This window comes from Diachasma alloeum, unplaced genomic scaffold (genome assembly GCF_001412515.2).
Source record: "Diachasma alloeum isolate Michigan unplaced genomic scaffold, Dall2.0 Dall_scaffold_00269, whole genome shotgun sequence".
Classification (NCBI taxonomy): Eukaryota; Metazoa; Arthropoda; class Insecta; order Hymenoptera; family Braconidae; genus Diachasma; species Diachasma alloeum.
Genome location: NW_021680408.1, coordinates 1,080,223 through 1,099,823, shown reverse-complemented (window position 1 = coordinate 1,099,823; position 19,601 = coordinate 1,080,223). Strand labels below are relative to the sequence as shown.

The following is a 19,601-nucleotide window of genomic DNA, read 5'->3' as shown; positions in this document are numbered from 1 at the left end:
GTGTAGTTTCTACAGGATACTCTGATGTGCCTGGCTGACTCTCATTTATTCTTCTCACTTTTCAGTCATTTTGAACTGTCTCCGTGAAATCGTGGGACGGATTGAGTTGTTGAGTTGGGAGGATAATGGATAAACTGGTGGTTGTGGTGCTTCTGAGTTTGTGGCAGGTGGTGAGTTCAATGTCATCGTGGGATGGATGTGGAAATCGATTGGAACGGGCACTTGACTCAATGACCAAGGACGGGGTGAGGAGGGTACGACAGGAGCAGGAGGAGCCTGGGGTTGTTTATCAGAGGAGTTTGACCACTGCTCCACTCGTGATGACCGTTACCAGAGTAGCTGTGAAGGTATTTAAGGGTGCCAAGCGAATTTGAAAAAAGATTCAAAAAAAATTTTTTCTTTCCCTCCATCATTGGAGAAATATGGATTCATCCGTCCGACGAAATTTCAAACCCGCAACCGGAACTAGACATCGAGAAAATAAATGCGGAAAATCCTCTATTTCGCGTGACGAACCTCGAGAAAGCATGGGATCAAATGGATATACGGCGGGTTGAAATATCTCTCTTATTCACCCCGGTACCCCATTGTTTTTTGTCGCCATCACATTGAACACATCATTCCCCATATCTTCAAATTTTTTCAAATTTTTCTTGAGTTCCTAGGGGGTTGAAACGTTCAATTTAATCAAAACTCCATAAGAGGCCGTGTATAATACTGATTTTGTTTATTTAATTTCTCGATATCCATAAGTTCTAAAATTTTAAAATTGTCACCGATGTTCAGCATCTGTCTAATACTATTAACTTAAAAAATTATAACTTTGTTGGTGAATGTCAATTTTCAAGGTCATCGCCAAATTCACTTGGCACCCTTAAGGGCCCCCAAGGGGTCGGTCTGTTGCCAGGTCTATAACGAGGGCGCGATATCACTGAGATTCGATAACTTTTGAGGGAAAAATTGTGAAATCCATATGTAATTAAAGCGCTCTCATTGAGGTTTCCAATGGCGTCGGTTTAATTTCATTATCTGCCATAGTTTCGAGATTATCTAATTTTGAAGAGCCATGCATTTTCGCTTAAATTCTTATGACCTATGGAGGCCGTACTGGAGGGGTCTCTTTAAAGTAGCTCTACCCTTACGGTAAATTCGAAGATTATTGAAAACTGCAAAAATATTGAGGAAAACTCGATTACTATTATTCTATTATTATTATTATTCTTTATTGAGAAAGACAGCTTAGCTGATACATCTCGACCCATAATACAAGTGTTGGAGTTGGTGTTAATAAAGGTGTTAATAACGGCTAGATTCGGAATTCTAATTTTTTTCTCAATTTAAGTATCGTTTTGGTTTTTCAAAGAAGAAATGTTTAAAAATCAGGATTTAACCCAGTGTCTTATATGAAAATCAACATTTCCATTGTAATAAAGATTAAAATCTGAGGTTTTTTTCATTAGATGTGAAAAATCAAGAATTGTTTTGCCACCTTATAAGAAAGGTTCCACCGATTTGCAAACAAGTTGTGTTATTTATTTATAAGAGGGAAATGTTTGAAAAAATATCAATATTTTGAGAAATTCAATTTAGATAATACTGACTGGGTGTGAATTTTTTCAAATTTTTTCGATGCAATGTAGTTGAAAAATTAAAAAATTGAAAATATCCAGAAGTACAGCGTAGCCCGGCCGAAGGGTAGAGCTACTTTAACTCTAGTCTGGTCACCTCCCCGGGGATTCCCCGCCGTGTTATTTAGGCTCTGGCGTTGCCGAATTCACTCTACACTGCCCGGGCGCGTTTACCGAGTTTCCGGCAACGTCGCGTAATGGGCAATTTCATTTAACATGGGAAACAATAATTCATGTATTCGAAATAATTTATTTTCTTTGGGAATTTCGGGAAATATGTTATTTTAAAAACTACTATAATTCTTTAAACACTTCAATTGACAAAGTCAATTTTTTTTTTATTTTACCGGTTAGCCAATCAATTATGATTAAAGAAAAACGACGCACGGCGAGGTTTCCCTCATATGGTGACCAATCTATGGTTAAACGGACCTCGTTGTACTACACGTAAGAAAAACTTTCCCAGAAAAACTAGAGAATTCGCTGGAAAATTGTATTGGATTTCGATTAGTTTTTGGCTGATTCTATTGGAAAATTCCGCTCGGTTTTCTGACGTAATGTTCAATGGAAAATATTCTGTAAAAAAATCAATAGAATTCGATTGTTTTGTGCAACTTAATCTATTGAGATAGTTTCTGTAAGAATTTCTGGACTTAAATTTTCCCAGTCTGAGCCTTTACACACATGGCTCTCCATTCGGTGCTCTAAATTAATTCTTAATAATAATACTACACTACGGATTAAGCACCAACTCAACCAGAAAATTTCCATTCATATTACCTGTCGTTTAGAATTTATTTCGAACATTTTTTAAATTTTTTTTTATTGTTTTAGAGTGCTGAAACCCATACATTAGGTTGTTTACACTTTCATATATTAATCAATATTAATTCAATTACGTCTTCTTATTACACATTACTTAGATTAAACCTGGATTTTACAGTCTTTTAGGTATTTGCATATTTCTTCTATGTATTTAAAATGTGTCCCTTCAATACACGCATAAATCTTTCGCCTTTTATTTCGAACGTTAATCTTCAAAATTTGAGGTATCTTTATACTACTTCACTTCCAGCTCCCCCGAGACCAGAGTAGAGCGAATTCCTGGGCGCGAGTGGAGCGTTGTCAGTTCGAGCCGACCAACAACTCCCTCCGAAGCCGAGTAATGCTCAACGACCTCACGATATCCGGTCTAGTCTCTCTCCTCCCCAACAAGAGACGCGCAACAACGATCGGCGAGTCCTGCAGGATGACCCTGCGCCTCCGCCGCGCAGGCATCGACTTCATCACCAGCCCCATAGCAAGAACCCGCGGTCAAATGCGAATTCGAACAGAGTCCAGTTTTCTCGAGCCCAGATTCGCCTCGATCTACGCATACGCCTGCCGACCACTGGGTCGTGTCGACAGGCAGATAAAGCGCCAAGATAAGCCCCCATTCGCCCAATCAGACGGTCATTACGAGGCCGCCGAGCCGAGGGATGAGGAATTTCAAAGATCCAGGGAAGATGACATTCAGATTGCCAATGAGAGCACATCATCGGCGTTCACGTTCTCCAGGTACGATCTCTCGCCCACTAAGAGTCATCCCTGGATCACGAAACTTCCGGAGATCAGGAGGAGAAAGAGATCTAATGCAAGTGCTACTGATTTCGATGACTTGGATGGGGAGATCAAGCATCAACTGCTGCTCGAGGATGAGAGGGGAGCTATCGACTGGCAGTCGAAGGAGAATGTCGCAAGGGAGATGGAGGATGTTTTCCTCAGGGGGGCCAGTGAGGCTCTCACGAAGTACATCGAGAGACAGCTGCATCCTGCCATTAAAGAGACACTCATGGTGTCCATGGGGTACACTATTAGTTATGGGTAGTTTGAGGGTGGTTGGGGTAATGTGGAAATGGGTTTTAAGGATTTGGGGGAGATAAATGGATGAGTAGTATGTTGGTCGAAATGTGCATTATACGAATCAATTTGGGGAAATGCGAAAAATCGCCGGAGGTTGGATTTGAACCCAAGCAGGGATGCGAATAAATAAAATGACGTGTCATTTATCTGTCATGACGTGTCATTTACCTGTCATGACGTGTCATTTACCTGTCAGGATTTTTTTGTGGGATATTCGGTAAGGACCGAAGGATTTTGTAAGGTATAACACTCGGAATTATTATATATCGTATTAGAATTTATTCACAGCAAACGAAACTTTGGTTTACACCATGAGAGCTGGAACGAGAGTGTGCTCCTGCGACAACGGTATTAATTCTCCAATCGAGGATGTCCGAATTATTACGGATTGTCGCGTTTGTTGCGATTGCTAAAGCGAGCGCGAATACAATAGATTGAAATAATGCGAAATAAATATAAGTAGCTTCGCTACATTTTTTTTACTTATTTCGAGTCTTTTGAAGGAGCGGCACGTCGAAACTTCCGGAACGGGTGCCGTAACGGGCACCGTAATATGACGTATAACTTTTTCAACTACAAATGATGGCCACAAATAATTTGTAAACAAATAGGGAATTCGCATGATTTTTTTTCATTTTTTAATCTCAAGTTTTGGCCTTGAATGATTAACGCTCCTAATTTGTTAATGACACTGCAGTCAAGCCTCGGAGAAAATTGAAAAAATTTGACATCTCATTTTGAAGTGTCTAGAAGCCTTATTAATGAAAATTTCAGCTAAAAATATCATAAGTGGTAAGATTTTGAAATTTGTTTGCCGAAATTCTAGTTGCCGTGTGCTGTGTCGCCAAATATATTTCCCAGCTGAACTTCGTCATAGTTCTTATAAAATTCCAATTGAAATTCACTAGAATTTCTTCGGGAACGCAATAGATTTTTCTATTCATTAAATATTCTCATCCGAGAAAGCTTCATAAAAATATCAAAGCTCCTCCGACCACTCCCCCAAATTTTTCAACCCAGTAAATGTCACTGGTCTAGTCTAAATACTTGTTGATTCTTCGATAAACTCTTTGTTAAATTAAATTATAAAACTCTTTATTTCACATTCAAAACATCTATACACGTAAATGCTGTATAAGTACGAGAGCTTGCTCATAGAAGGTGAAGTGAAGTGCAGTGGTGGCTGCGGCCTTCAATTGACTAGGCAACAGGCCCTTGAAGAGAGCCCTGAGACCCTCGTCCCTGGCGGTCTTTACCAGGCAGTCCATTAGTCCCCGACAGCTGAAGAATTTACCGAAGCCAGTGCGACCGTGCTCGAACCCCTGGATCTGGAGGCGTTTCCTCGCGAGATCGAATGGATACACTGCGGTTTTTGAGAGTAAACCAGCAGCACTACCTGCAATCAGTGAGTTTGGCACCGTTGTTGAGGATTCCTCTGAGAATGATCTGTAGAAGTCTGTGAGGAGACTGTAGAATACGAATTGGAGACCAGTGTGAGGTGCTATCTGTATGAGAGTTGGTGAAAGACCGCGATAAAAGCCACGCGGTGATTCTGCTTTTAAGATGGATCTGAAATATTGTTTTATTGTTTTTTAATAAATTTTAAGTCAATTAAAAAGGTTTTTTTTAATAAAAATTATTTTCATTTTAAAGAAAGAGAAACATGAATGGCGAAGTGAAATGTATTATCGTGCACAATTTGTTGAAAAAAAATCTATAAATTATTCGAAAATAGAATAATAAGAATATTTTCATATTCTTGTCAATTAGTTCTATTATGGAGTTATAGAATGAGATAGGGATATTCAACATCAGAAGATTTCAGAATGAAAACGAAAAAATTTGAGGATCAATAATCGTTCTCATTTCCACGATGGTAATTGATGAAAATATAAAAAAAACCTAGCGAATTCGCTAGACAATTCTATTGGATTTCTATTGAATTTCCTATTAGTTTTTATTCAATTCTTTGGAATAAAAACTAATTCCCAGTTCTATTGAAATGTTCGAAAGAAAATATTCTATAAAAGAAATAGAATTCGATTTTTCTGTATCACTTATTCTACTGAGATATTCTCTATACAATTTCCTCGGGTAAAATTTTTTGTATTTTTTAATTTGATTTTCTCGATGAAGAGAAGAGAAAAATAGATTGAAAAAAACTAGTGAATTCGGTAGGTTTTTCTACTAAATTTTTTTATGCGTGAGATTGGAGAAATGATTACAACATCGATGTAATTTTATATGTACGTAAAAATCAGTCACAGAATTTTCAGTAAAAATCAGAGAAAAAAACTCAATTTTTCATCCTTTTTACTCAAATCTAGAATAAATAGACTTAAACTGAGGCACCTTTTTTTTGTTTTTAGACAATCTTCGTTCTGGAAGTGGAATTTTTGGGTTCAGAAATCTACATTTTCGTTCTTGAATTGATGATTTTTTCTGTAAAATTAATCTACCCATGTTTATAAGCCTTTTGTTAACCGTAGTATATTACTCGACATCTTGACCCAATTAACATTGAATTAATGTTCAATTATTCCAAAATTTAATCCCTTTGGAATGTTCTGAATTCAAAAACTTCTCGCATTTGAAATAAGTAGGTGTTAAGCACTGAGTTCCAGGGATTTTTATTCAGAAATTGAAACTAATTTTCAACCAAAATTGATTCATTCAACTTGATTCACGTCTTCATCACTGGATCCATTGAATACAATCAATGAACCAAAATCGATTCGATTTCAAATTGAAGTTCATACGAAGGAATTTCAATTTGAATTTTCTTCTATATTCTAATCTCAAATTTGGGACATGAATAATTCATTTTTCATTCACACACGTTTGAAATATTGGTCATTAATTCAGTAGCGAAGTGGTAAACCGGTTCAAGTCGACTCATCTCCCAATTGAGTTTTTGTGGAATATTTCCAAATCTAACATAAATAGCGAAATTTTCATAATGACAGTTGTTGTAGCTCTCAATCGGCTCTACAAAAAATCTCATAACAAACATTTTGCTATTTCCCTTTGATTCCGCGATATTTATTGAAAACTGGTCAATAGTCAAAACTGACTTAAACCGTTCTACCACTTCGCTACTGAATTAATAATTAGTTGTCAAAAGTTGAAGATTTCAAACGCTTTGAAATCGCTAATGACGTCACACAGACGGTCGAGCGCTGGACCAATCATAGAATGGCTCGAGCCGACCTAACCCAATCTTGAGGTGCGCCTCGGCCAGTGGAGGACGATAGCTCCCCACTCTCTTCTTTTTCGACCAATGAAGCGTTACCTGACCGTCTTCGTGACGTCATGATCGAAAAATTGACCTCAAAAACGACTGATTTTCAATTAAGGATGTTCGACACCCTTTTAGCCAAAATTGACGTTGTTTTCATTTTTCTGGCAAATTATCGATGGGAGTGACGTGAAAAAATATAACGATTTTGTGGTTTGTCATTCTTTAATGGCTCACGAAGTTGCGTAGTGGTGCGATAATTTTCATGCGTTTTTTCTACAGTTTTGTGATTCTTTTTAAAAGTTTAGAGAAAACGCAGGAAAATGTTCGCACCACCTTAAAATTTCGTCAGTCATTAAATAATGACAAAACGCAAAACCGTTATAGTTTTTCACGTCAATTCCATCATAAGTTTGCCAGAAAAATTAAAAAAACGTAAATTTTGGCAGAAAGGGTGTAGAACATCCTTAATTATCATAAGACATCGAGGCAATATTTCTCTATAATTTTCGACGTTTGCTATCCGTACGTTACGAGGTGTTTGTAACGCAACTAAAATTCCAGAACATTCTGGTCGACTAGCTCGACCTACTTCGAAAATCTCCGGGACCCTTCGGGTCATCAGTCATAAGTGACCGAAACACGCGCGAATCAGTTTAGGCTTAGCCTCTCACCGTATAAGTCTATCTCGAGCAAATCACCTGTAGAAGTCGTATAGTATCAGTACAGTTCCGATCAGCACATCAACTCAGTTCATTTATTCAGTTTTATAAATTTAGTCTAGAGTCAATCAACGCAGTTGACTAATTATCAGTATAAATTCAGTAAATCAATTAATAACTTTCTAGAGACATTCAACCGTGTATAAAGTGTACATATTTTGAGACTTTGGTGGCTGTTGGCCGCCAATAAATTGTGACTTTAGAAAACTCAGTATTTTTTCTTTCACGGTTCATCCTACTTTAACTATCCTCTAACACCTCCCACAATCCACCCAATTTACAGATCCTCTCCTCAAACACGAGGAATGTGTGAATAGGGACATTAGAAAGAATTGAGCTTCATGCAAGTTCCCTGTTCCTTGGAGAGTAACTCACTGAATTATGACGAATTATCTTGAAAACAAAATTAAAAAGTTTTAATTGAAGGAAGATACTAACGAATACACTGAAATAAACCCCTTGTAAACAGGTTGATGATGAGCTTGAGCAACGAGTCTCGTTCTCACAGTGTCAAACGGAAAAGAAACTATGGTTGCAATGCATCCGGCCATTGCCCCAGCGACAAAGTGCGCGGAATTCTGCCAATGGTCTGGAGTCACAAAACTCCTCGATGATTTCATGATTTTGTTGTAGGAGTAGAACTGCAAAATCAGTCAGCCTAATCAATTTTCATCATCCCAACTGATTCGAATTGAGTGGAAAATGATGGTTCCATACCTGAGCCATCCCGTAGACGATTGACAATAATTGCGCTGGTACATGGCCCTTCCAGAGAGCGAAAACACCCTCTTCGTTTATTATTGTTCTTGTTGCCTGCAGAATTGAGCGATATTTGCTCGCATGTTCGTGGGATATTGGCTCTACTTGCAACTGTGCGAATAGAAAAATCAATACATTATTGGAGTTTTCCGCGGTTATTTTATGCATTTGATTGAATTCAGTAGCGAAGTGGTAAAACGGTTTAAAGTAGCTCTACCCTTCGGCCGGGCTACGCTGTACTTTTGCATATTTTCAGTTTTTTAATTTTTCTATTAAATTGCATGGAAAAAATTAGAAAAAATTCATAACCAGTCAGTATTATCTAAATTAAATTTCGCAATATAGTGATATTTTTCAAACATTTCCCTCTTATAAATGAATAATAAAACTTATTTGCAAAACGGTGGATTTTTACATCTAATAAAAAAAACAGAGGACAGAGTTCTCAGACAAGTCTTCTTTGTGCCAAGAAAATATTCTTTTGAAAATTATCGAAATGGATTTTTTTTGTAGCAAACATGCAGAGAGTACGTCGAGACAAAAAATTTTTGTCGCAAAACTAGATTCAGTAGTTCAAAAAAAATTGCATTGTCTGTGATATTCGATACTCCCATACGTATTTTACCCCCAAAAAATGTTCGTTTTATGTGAAACAAGCGATAGTAGTTTCTCGTTCAAGTGACAAGGTCATTGTCAGTTGTCATTTATTTTACCGACTGAACAAAAAATCGAGAGACTACAAAAATTTTGTGGGTTGCTGAGAAATGCGGCGCGCGTACTGACTCAGTTAGTAGTGCAAGAAAAACGCTATAACAGAAAGTTCAACAAAAATCTAATAGAAATCTAATAAAATGGCCTAGCGAATTCGCTAAATTATTTCATCAACTTTTTTCGTGCGTGAAACTCTTTGAGTTCGTAAATGTCCTGGTTCCCACTCCCAATTTTGTGTGAAACAACGAAGAAAGATTATTCCACCTGAAACCGAATCTTGATGACATCGATAGGTTGACAAATGAGTCTCGTCACGAATCCACTGACAGCCCCGGCAACAGCATGGTCACTGCTCGGCTCATTACCGGCGCCCCTTGTCACCATTGTCAATCACCTTATTCCACTATTTTCCCTCTTCATTTCCAATTAAAATCATAATAGCGATTTTCTTACACAACTTACTGCGTCAGTAAGTTCACCGCGTTTCTCAGTAATGAAATAGTATATTTCGTAACGAGTGCAAAAAAATGTTTTTTCACGAGTTACGAACAATATTTTTCATCACAATGTGCCTAAAAGTCCAATTTCCGCCACATTGTGATGAAAAATATTGTTCGTAACTCGTGAAAAAATATTTTTTAGCTCGTGGGATTGTATCACTCGCCTTCGGCTCGTGATATAAACCTCCCACTCGCCAAAAAACACTTTTTTGCACTCGTTACGAAATATACTATTTCACGAGTTACGAACAATATTTTTCATCACAATATGGCGGAAATTGGACTTTTAGGCACGCGGAGCGTGCCGAAAAGTTCACTTTTCGTCACAGCGTGATAAAAAAGTGTTTTTTAGCGAGTGGGAGGTTTATATCAGGAGCCGAAGGCGAGTGATATAATCCCACGAGCTAAAAAACATTTTTTCACGAGTTACGAACAATATTTTTCATCACAATGTGGCGGAAATTGGACTTTTAGGCACGCGCAGCGTGCCGAAAAGTTCACTTTTCGTCACAGCGTGATGAAAAAAAATTGATAGTGTTTCTTGATTTTTTGTTCAGTTGGTAAAACAAGTGACGATGCCATTGTCAGTTGTCACTTGTTTAAGCAACTGAACAAAAAATCGAGAAACACTACAAATTTTTTTTCATTACTGAGAAACGCGGTGAGCTTACTGACGTAGTAAGTGGTCGGGTATGAAAAAATTCAATAGAAAATCTTAGCGAATTCGCTAGAAAATTCTCTTGAAATTCTTTAGAAATTCTATGGGGATTCTGTTAAAATTCTAAAGAATTCTTGTGCAAATTCTCTTTGTTTTTTGATTGATTGATCGATTGATTGATTAAAAATTTATTACTGTACATACAGCGATACAAAGCCATTTTTAATAAGCAAGCAAGAATTTGTCAGTAGCAGTCAAGTCATATTCTAGCATGAGAAATTGAGATTAGATATTGCATTAGCACGAGACCATTGGGCTCTTAATGACAAGCGCCGATTCTATTAGATATTTGATTGGTAAAAGTCAGTGGATTTCGATTTTTCTGTTTGAATTTTTCTCTTGAGATTTTTTCTAGTAAAACTATTGGGCACGAATTTTCCAATTTTTTTCCACTATATTTTGCGTTGTTTTGCATTGCAGCATCCGCCTGAAAAAAAACTTGGAAAATTCATGCGCAAGTATTCTTTAATAATTATTTATATATAGTATTTTTAATATTTGCCGTTAGAAGGACGGTATATATATATACCTGTAATAATAAGAAGAATAATAGTGATGATAATGATAATAATAATAAAATGTAATAATTATAAAACTGAAAAATCAATTATTTGAAATAATAATAATTCTTTTCAGTAAAAAATATAATGATAGTTTTTATTTTTTACAGATGAAGCTGAAACTAGCGAAAGATTTGACAGTAGAAGATTTGTCTCAGGTGAATCTAGGGGTGTACAAATGTTTTAAAATATTGTACAGTCTTTCGCACTTAAAAAAAATTTGTACATATGATTATTTGACTCTCCACACTGAAATATCTCCTAAATTGAATTTTCCGCTGACGAATATTCTGCTAGTTTCAAAAATGTTTTTGGTTGCTGAGAAATGCGGCGAGCTTCCTGACTCAGTAAGCTGTGCAAGAAGAGCGATAATATAAAAAAGTCGAAATCTGCTAACTTTTTCCTGTCAAATATCTCATAGAATCAGCGCAAAAACAAATAGAATTTTAACGAGAATTCCCAAGAATTTTAATAGAATCCGAATAGAAATTCTAGACAATTCCAATAGAATTTTCTAGCGAATTCGCTAAGTTTTTGTATTAAGGGGAGACTACTATGAGTTTTAAAAGTCGTGAGTTATTGGAGTGAGACTTTTCATACGTTGAAAATCGATTATATAGATTTGAAAACGAATAATTAGTGCAAAAAAAATTTTTTTTTCATTGTTCGTTTGCCCGAAAACGCTTAAAATGCCAAAAACAGTCCAGGGCGTCCAATTTTTGAGCTACGATGGATTTTTTTTTTTCAAAATTTTCAAAAAAATATGTGGAATAACAATTACGAGCTATTTTTTTTTAATTCGCCTCTTAAATGGCTAAATTTGCTTGTTTTGTATTTTTTTACACAAATAGTGAATTTATTTATATGAAAAAAACCGAAATCAGCTGTGTAGGAGTAGAATTCCAAAAAACTAGCTCATAATTGTTGTTCCACATATTTTTCCGAAAATTTTGAAAAAAAAAATCTTCTGTAGCTCAAAAATTGGAGGCCCGGGACTGTTTTTAGCATTTTAAGTGTTTTCGGGCAAACGAACAATGAAGAAAAATTTTTTTTGCACCAATTAATCATTTTTAGATCTATATAATCAGTCTTCAACGTATGAAAAATCTCACTCCAATAACCCACGACTTTTAAAACTCATAGTAGTCTCCCCTTAAATTGTTTCATACGTGGTTGCACGATAAACGCTATTAGAATGGTTATCCCGGTTATCCCTAGTGTCCCTAACCTACTTCACCACTCATTCTGCCAGACCCAAAGAAATAAAACGTTCTGCGTCGATTTCTGAACGCTGGAGCCGGTCATTACCACTCACTCCGTTGATTAAATTACATAATTACTGTCTCAACACTAATTAAATGAATTTCCATCGGTTATTTGTCCTTGAAAACACTCAAAACACGCATTAAATCACACATGACCTACTAGAGATGCAAATGCGTCACATGACCCGTCATATGACGGTCATGTGACCGTCATTGAGGGTCACATGACGAGGCGTTTATGACGGCTCTCACATTCCCCCTCGCCCTTCTGTGATCGTCACAGCTTGTCAAGAAAAAATGATCTATATAGATGAAACTTTATTTTGTTCTTAGTCAATTTTCAGTTGAATTCCTTTTGTATTGGCCTAATCCGCATTTAGAAATGGAAATCACGTTTTTTTTCCATCGCCATATAGATGAAACTATTTTGTTTTATTCATGACCGTCACAAATTGGAAATTAGTTATGACCGTCATTATGCAACTATATAGATGGTTTGACAACAATTTGGTTACAAATGATTTGTGACAATCATTTGTAGTTGGAAAATTTGTGCGTCACATGACCGTCATTTTTTGGTCATATGACGCGATCTAAAAAATGACGGTCATTTTGCATCTCTATGACTTACCCCAGGTCCACGTGGGGACCCCACGTGACCCCGGAATGATTTGCCAATGGGATTTCACGTTCCCGATGGCGGAAAAAAATTGAAAACCCGTTAGTTTTCGTGTGACAAGTTCTCGTCATTCTCGAATCAATTCTAACATCTCCATCATTTTATCGTCATCAATGAAATATATAATTATGAAAATGTCAGTTCTGCTTTACTTGATCATTTTGTGGTCATTACCGACGGTGAATGCATTTCCAAAGCGAAATTACCATCTCCAAGTGCCCGCCGAGGTGAGGCCGATAATTCCAGACATAGGTGGGTGGAACGATTAGTCAATGAGGGTTTAATTGAACAGGAGGGTTTAATCAAATGATCTTCAGTTAAGCATTCATCTGGCGAACTTGAGATACTCGAGGGAACACAACAAGACCCAGAAGTCCGGCCGGGATTGTTCCAGGGGGACATCATGATGACGAATGAGGTAGAGTGAGGTCGAATGTGTAATGAGAAAAAATTTTTTTTGAGAACACGTATGAAAGAATGGTTACATACCAAAATTCCCCGCCAGAAAATCCTCCCGCAACAGAACTACACGGAGAGAAATATTCAATAAAAATTACCAGAAAAAAGACGTAAAAATTACGTTCCGAAACGTAATCTGGGAGCGAAGTAAAATTCAATAAAAAGTGTCAATCGTCACATAAATTCTACGATCTGTTCCGTAAAAATTATTTATCCGTCCGACGCCTCACGGCTAGCAGTAAGTCACGGTGAGGGGGAGATTTTAACAACACGTTCCGTAATTTTTCCGGAACTTTTCGTAAAAATTCCTAAACATCCAAGAATTTTCATGTTCTGAGGCATAATAAGTCTTGAAGTTTCTGTTAGATTTTACAACGTCCAGAAAAATTACGTGACTTTTTCGTATTTTTTCGGTGACAGACCCGAAAATTTACTGAACGTTTCAGATTTATTCTCTTATATTCCTATAGAAATTCACTGAAAACGATTCTCGCTTGCAGATTACGTGAAATGTTCCGTAATTTTTCTTGAATATTTCTCTCCGTGTACCTCGGACAAAGGATCTCAATGACAAAACGATAATAAACACAAAATCAATTGAAAAAGGCCTTGTACAGTAGACAGATTGGGCATTAGAATCACAATAAGCACTCAACAGGTGTGTCATATTATAAAAATAAATACAGAACAGGTATAGTGGGGACACGGAAATATCAGTCCCACGATCCATCAGTTACCAATCACACGTCGCCGAGTTCATTACGCTTCAAAATGCCAAATTTAAATAAAGATTTTCACGAACCAAATATATAATTTCAAAAAAACCGCATAAATACGCCATACGGGGAATTTTATCGGCAGGAATTATTGGGTGAGGAGAACTGGCGCAAGGAATATTAACATGAATTATGTCGGGAAGAAAAATGACGGGGGGAATTTCGACCAGGGAAATATGGGGCGGGGAATTTTGACGGGGGAATTTTGGCGTGTCACCGAAAGAATTCAATGAAACCTAGCGGATTCGCTAGAAAATTCTATTGGAATTCTATAGGAATTCTATGGGGTTTCTATAGAATTTCTATTGGAATTCTATTTGTTTTTTGTGCTGATTCTATTGGATATTCGATATTGGATTCCTCTTGAGAATTTTTTAATAAGAATGCTTGAGCATCATTTTTCCAAGTTTTTTTCACTCGGATTCTGTAATGCAGAAGAAAACAAAATTCAGCGGAAAACTTGTGCCCAATAATTCTACTAGAAAAAATCTCAGGAGAAAAATTCGAACGGAAATTCAAAATATATTGAACAAATGTAAAATTATTCAATAAAAAAATTATTGAAAACTATTAATATTAATATTAATTATGAAATTGTTTTATCATTTTTTAAAGAAATTTATTTGAGAAAATATATTTTCTCCTATTAAATATGTAATAGAATCAGCACAAAAAACAAGTAAAATTGTTCAATAGAATTCCAATAGAAATCCTGTAGAAATCTTATAGAATTCCAATGGAAATTTCTAGCGAATTGGCTAGGTTTTCTATTGAACTTCTAATACGCGTGAAGTACTAAATAAAAACTTCATCATTTCGGGCCAAAATTTGAGATTAGAACATTGAAAAAAAATTACGCAAGTCCACTATTTATAGTAAAAAGGAACTTGAGTCGATGTTAACTCAAGATCACTCATTAACGAGGTAATTACCTTAATGAATGGGGGTGATGTCTTCAACCGGTTGAATTCATTTTCATTCAATTTTTTTATTTCGCTCAATTATCACTAATCGTTGATTTGGTGATGACCCCTATATTTCTAGGTGTTCAATCACTGGCGCGTTGGCCTTCGCTGGGACCGTTTCCCCGAGAAATTATGGAATAATCGAACGGTGCCTTACGTCATCAGCCCTTTATATAGTGAGTTGCCATAGGAAGTGATCTGTACTGAGAGAAAATAGTATATTGTGTCACTAGTGCATGAAGTTTCACTTTTTCGCACGCATGTACATTGTATTTTTCATCACTAGCGCGTAAAGTGAAATTCTACGGACGCTCCGCATGCGCAAAATCCCACTTTCCACACATTGTGATGAAAAATTGGATTCGATACTCGTAAGAAAAGTGTTCTGTGACCCTTGGGGGAGGTACCACTCGCATTTGGCGAGTGTTACACACCTCCCACGCGTCAACATAGTCTATTTCGACACGAGTGCGTAAATAGTAGATTATAATCACATTCGGCAGATAATACTTTTGTCGCCGTGTGACATACAATATTTGTCATTTGTCTCGTTTCGCTCGGTTAGATCGCGGTTTTCGGGCCCAATGACATAAAGTGGCTTTTCATCACTTGTGCGTAATGTTTTTCATTACTTTCCACCCTTTGTGATGAAAAATAGGATTCGACACCCGTGGGATAATGTTTTTTGACCCTTGGGAGGGTATCACTCGCTTCCAGCGAACACCTCCCTCGGGTCAAAAATTTTTTTTTCATCACACTGTGCGAAAAACTAACTTTTTACGTGCGTGGGCACGCTTCGCATGCCTTTTCCACACATTGTGATGAAAAATATCGTTCGATACTCGTGGCACGCTTCGCGTTCCTAAAACGTCCCTTTTCCGCACATTGTGATGAAAAATATCGTTCGATACTCGTGGCACGCTTCGCGTTCCTAAAACGTCCCTTTTCCGCACATTGTGATGAAAAATATCGTTCGATACTCGTGGCACGCTTCGCGTTCCTAAAACGTCCCTTTTCCGCACATTGTGATGAAAAATATCGTTCGATACTCGTGGGAAGTGTTTTTTGGCTCGTGGAAGGTTTACAGCACGAGCCGAAAAAACACTTTTCCGCACTCGTAACGAAATATACTATTACGCACTCGTATCGAAACATACTATTTAGTAATACCTGCCAAGTTCACTGTTCGGAACGCATCCAGGTCCGTACATCAATCTTCACGTACATCAATTTCAGGTCCCGAAGATTACGTCACAATTTACAAAGCCATATCGTACCTGAACTACATGACGTGTGTTAATTTCGTCCCTTGGGATGAGAAGGCCAAGGATTTCGTGCTCATTTGGCCCATTAAATATCCCAAAGGGTAAAAATCTTTGCATCAATCTTAGAACTTTTAAATTCTTCAGAAGAACATTATTTCCTGGTTTTTTAGAACTATTTCCTCGTTAAACATCCACTTTTTCACATGCACGTGTAACAAATGTCATGTTCGTCACTCGGTCGAAAAGAACTTTTTCATCACGCTGTGACGAAAAGTGAACTTTTCGGCACGCTCCGCGTGCCTAAAAGTCCCATTTCCGCCACATTGTGATGAAAAATATTGTTCGGAAATCGTGAAAAATTTTTTTTTAGCTCGTGGGATTATATCACTCGCCTTCGGCTCGTGATATAAACCTCCCACTCGCCAAAAAACACTTTTTTGCACTCGTTACGAAATATACTATTCTGACTCGTATGATTGCATTCCTCGGCTTCGCCTCTTCTTCTGCCTTGTGACGAAAATAGTATATTTCAGTACATGTGGGGCAATATCGTCTTTAACGTGTGTGGGGTTTACAACATGAGCCGAAGGGGAGTGATGTAACCACACAGGTTAAGGACGAAATTTCCCAACAAGTACTGAACAAAATTTTATGTCACGAAGCCTGAAACCGGCTGAATTAGACACGAGACACGAAGCGTCGAGTGTGTAATCCAGCCGGTTTCAGGCATGAGTGGCATAAAAAATATTTTATGATACCTGTCGAGTGCGTAAAGCCAAGTTTTACGGACGGGAATTCACTTTTCGCACGCCGTGATATCACAAAAAACATATTGATTATGCTATGATGAAAGCAATTTCCCACTTGTTTTTATTCAGAGCATTTGAACTTATCGGTTCACTTCGCTAAACACATAATGGTTTTCTTTCCATTTTTACATTCAGTAATTATTTTCTCATAACAGACCTGTGGCATTACCCACGACGTTGATTTTCAGTAAATTTTTACTGCAGGTGCTGGTCATTTGTAGGCAAATTCGGTGGTGGGCAATTACTGTCTTTACAACCGTCGGATGAGCGTGGACCGAATTGCCTTGGAAATGAGGGCAGAGCCGTACATGAGCTATTACATACACTTGGAATTTTTCATGAGCAGAGTAGAGCTGATCGTGATACTTTCGTTACTATTCGTGAGGAGAATATTCTCTCAAGTAAGGCGGCAATAAGAAATTATTTACTAAATTTTATAGTCTACAGAGACGTTAAAATGCCATCGTGAATTCCAATGGGGAAGTCGTCACTTTAGAGGGAAGATTCAGACGTTTGAGAGACTGGTAGTTTTCAACAAAAGTCATTCCTTTTACTTCGGATCGAAGAGATTATGATGAGACACATACTTTCGTAATTACCAAAGATGCATTTATTTTTCGTTGTATTCTTCTTTCTTTTTTTTATTTTTTAGTGGCTTCTATGGGCCGTAGGGCCACTTCCGTTTTTCACTTGCGGTTTTTAAAGATTTCTCGAAAAGTGAAGAAACTAGCGTCTTGAATCCAATTGCATTCAAATCCTGCGGAAATTTACGATGATGGAAAAGTTCCTCTTTTTCAAGACTATTCAATGATAATTCATTCTTAATTCATACAATTTTTTTATTGAATTAACATGTATGAAAAACTTTAATAGAAAACCTAGCGAATTCGCTAGAAAATTCTATTGGAATTCTATAGGAATTCTACTCAAAAATTCTATTTGTTTCTCGCTGATTGTATTGGATATTCGACAAGAAAAAGTCAATAGATTTCGCATTTCTGTTTAAATTTTTCTCTTGAGATTTTTTCTGTAAGAACGCTTAGGCATCAATTTTCTAAGTTTTTTTCACTCGGATCCTTTAATGCAAAACAAAACAAAATTCAGCGGAAAAAACGTGGAAAACTTGTGCCCGATAATTCTAATAGAAAAAATCTCAAAAGAAACATTCGAACAGGAATTCAAAATATAGTGAATAAATGTAAAACTTATTCAATAAAAAAATTATTAAAAAATATTAATGTTAATATTAATTATAAAATCGTTTAATTATAAAATCGAAAATATATTTTCTCCTATCAAATATGCAATAGACTCAGCGCAAAAAACAAGTAGAATTTTTCAATAGAATTCCAATAGAATTTGCTGGCTAATTCGCTAGGTTTTCTATTCAATTTTGACGTGGATACGTCTAGGGTTTCAATATGGGGGGCTATTTTGGGAAACGGTCCTTATGTGTAATTCTAGAAAAGTCTAAACATTTCGAGGTAATTCGACAATTTTCTTGAAATTTCGAAAAAATTGAAGGAGTTTCTAGAAATTTCGAGGAAATGCAAGGAGTTTCTAGGAAATTCGAGACAGACACGCACGAAAAAAGTGAATAGAAAAACTTCGAATTCGTTAGAAAATTCGATTAAATTTCTATTAAACTTTCTATTAGTCATTCAAGAGAAAAAGTCAACAGAATTCGATTTTTCTATATAACTTATTCTTTTCATATATTTCCTACAGAATTTGCTCGACTCAAATTTTCCAAGTTTTTTTCACTCTATTTTTCTTTTCTTCTCATCAAGAAAATCAAACGAAAAAACAGAAAATTTGAGCCGAGAAAATTCTTCAGAAAATATCTCAATAGAATAAGTTATGAGAAAAGTTGAATTGTTGACTTTTTCTACTGAATATTTTCCATTGAACGTTTTAGTAGAATAGGCCAAAAACTACTAGAACAGTTCAATAGAAATTCAATACAGTAGCGAAGCGGTAAACCGAGTTAAGTGGTTTTTTACTATTGGCTAGTTTTTGACGAATATCTCGGAATCTAAAAGAGATAGAAAGATTTTTGTCATGACCTTTTTTGTAGAGCCAATAGAGCGTTATAAAAAAAGTCATGAGAAAAATTTTGCTATCTCTCTTAGATTCCGAGATATTCAGAAAAAACTGGCTAATAGTCAAAATCGACTTAACTCGGTTTACCACTTCACTACTGAATAGAATTTTCTAACGAATTCGATAGGTTTTTCTATTAAATTTTTTCGTCCGTGGAAGGAAAGACCGTGGACGTATCCACGTACAATTACAGCTGTATCGAAGATTGCAGCTGCCTGGAAGTTTTTTCACGTGCGAATCTCCACGTTTTCTCCAGATTTCCTGATAAATTTCGACAAGCAATCCCTCGAGAACACCACCTACAGTTACGAGTACGATTACAGCAGTATAATGCACTACGGCAGCAATTATTTCAGTAAAAGTCCCGGTAAGCCGACCATAGTACCAACAATGCCAGGCACCGTTGTCGGACAGAGAAGAGCAATGTCGAAGACAGATTGTCTGAAAGTCAATGAACTCTACGGATGCCTGGATAATTCCTTCGAGGCGCGAAGATGGCACAATGTGTGTAATACCCTTGGCCTGTGAAACATTGCGTGCAT

General features: G+C 36.8%; 3 protein-coding genes across 10 annotated transcripts; 2 read left to right on the top strand and 1 right to left on the bottom strand.

The window, feature by feature from the left end:
• Nucleotides 1-125: 125 nt before the first annotated feature.
• On the top strand, nucleotides 126-3,495 carry LOC107037686. The gene is made up of 2 exons (XM_015256348.1): nucleotides 126-347; nucleotides 2,704-3,495. The coding sequence occupies exons 1-2, from the start codon at nucleotides 126-128 to the stop codon at nucleotides 3,493-3,495; spliced, it is 1,014 nt and encodes a 337-aa protein (XP_015111834.1).
• Nucleotides 3,496-4,608: 1,113 nt separating this feature from the next.
• Nucleotides 4,609-12,184, bottom strand: LOC107037650 (mitochondrial thiamine pyrophosphate carrier). 8 transcript variants are annotated; one of them, XM_015256295.1, is made up of 5 exons: nucleotides 11,967-12,184; nucleotides 9,225-9,374; nucleotides 8,208-8,360; nucleotides 7,929-8,131; nucleotides 4,609-5,099 (listed from the first exon to the last, which is right to left on the bottom strand). In XM_015256295.1, the coding sequence occupies exons 2-5, from the start codon at nucleotides 9,342-9,344 to the stop codon at nucleotides 4,646-4,648; spliced, it is 930 nt and encodes a 309-aa protein (XP_015111781.1). In that variant the 5' UTR covers nucleotides 9,345-9,374; nucleotides 11,967-12,184; the 3' UTR covers nucleotides 4,609-4,645. The 8 variants fall into 8 exon arrangements, with proteins under 8 accessions (XP_015111781.1, XP_015111787.1, XP_015111782.1 ...); XM_015256301.1 differs by having other exon boundaries at nucleotides 9,225-9,363; XM_015256296.1 differs by having other exon boundaries at nucleotides 11,971-12,184.
• A 611-nt stretch (nucleotides 12,185-12,795) lies between these two features.
• On the top strand, nucleotides 12,796-19,587 carry LOC107037634 (high choriolytic enzyme 1-like). Its single transcript, XM_015256280.1, has 6 exons — nucleotides 12,796-12,934; nucleotides 13,000-13,100; nucleotides 14,962-15,058; nucleotides 16,119-16,248; nucleotides 17,161-17,357; nucleotides 19,316-19,587. Exons 1-6 carry the CDS (start codon nucleotides 12,796-12,798, stop codon nucleotides 19,585-19,587), a joined length of 936 nt encoding a protein of 311 aa, XP_015111766.1.
• The last annotated feature ends 14 nt before the right edge of the window (nucleotides 19,588-19,601 follow it).

Bases quoted from the DNA above. Each gene is read 5' to 3' on its own strand.
- LOC107037650 (XM_015256295.1), bottom strand. From the start codon at position 9,344: ATGGTGACAAGGGGCGCCGGTAATGAGCCGAGCAGTGACCATGCTGTT. The intron at 8,132-8,207 runs GTATGGAACCAT...CTGATTTTGCAG, and splicing joins TCGTCTACGGGATGGCTCAG to TTCTACTCCTACAACAAAAT. The intron at 5,100-7,928 runs GTTAGTATCTTC...ACAATATTTCAG, and splicing joins GGGTTTATTTCAGTGTATTC to ATCCATCTTAAAAGCAGAAT.
- LOC107037686 (XM_015256348.1), top strand. From the start codon at position 126: ATGGATAAACTGGTGGTTGTGGTGCTTCTGAGTTTGTGGCAGGTGGTG. The intron at 348-2,703 runs GTATTTAAGGGT...CTTCACTTCCAG, and splicing joins TTACCAGAGTAGCTGTGAAG to CTCCCCCGAGACCAGAGTAG.
- LOC107037634 (XM_015256280.1), top strand. From the start codon at position 12,796: ATGAAATATATAATTATGAAAATGTCAGTTCTGCTTTACTTGATCATT. The intron at 12,935-12,999 runs GTGGGTGGAACG...AATGATCTTCAG, and splicing joins GCCGATAATTCCAGACATAG to TTAAGCATTCATCTGGCGAA. The intron at 17,358-19,315 runs GTAAGGCGGCAA...CGTTTTCTCCAG, and splicing joins TGAGGAGAATATTCTCTCAA to ATTTCCTGATAAATTTCGAC.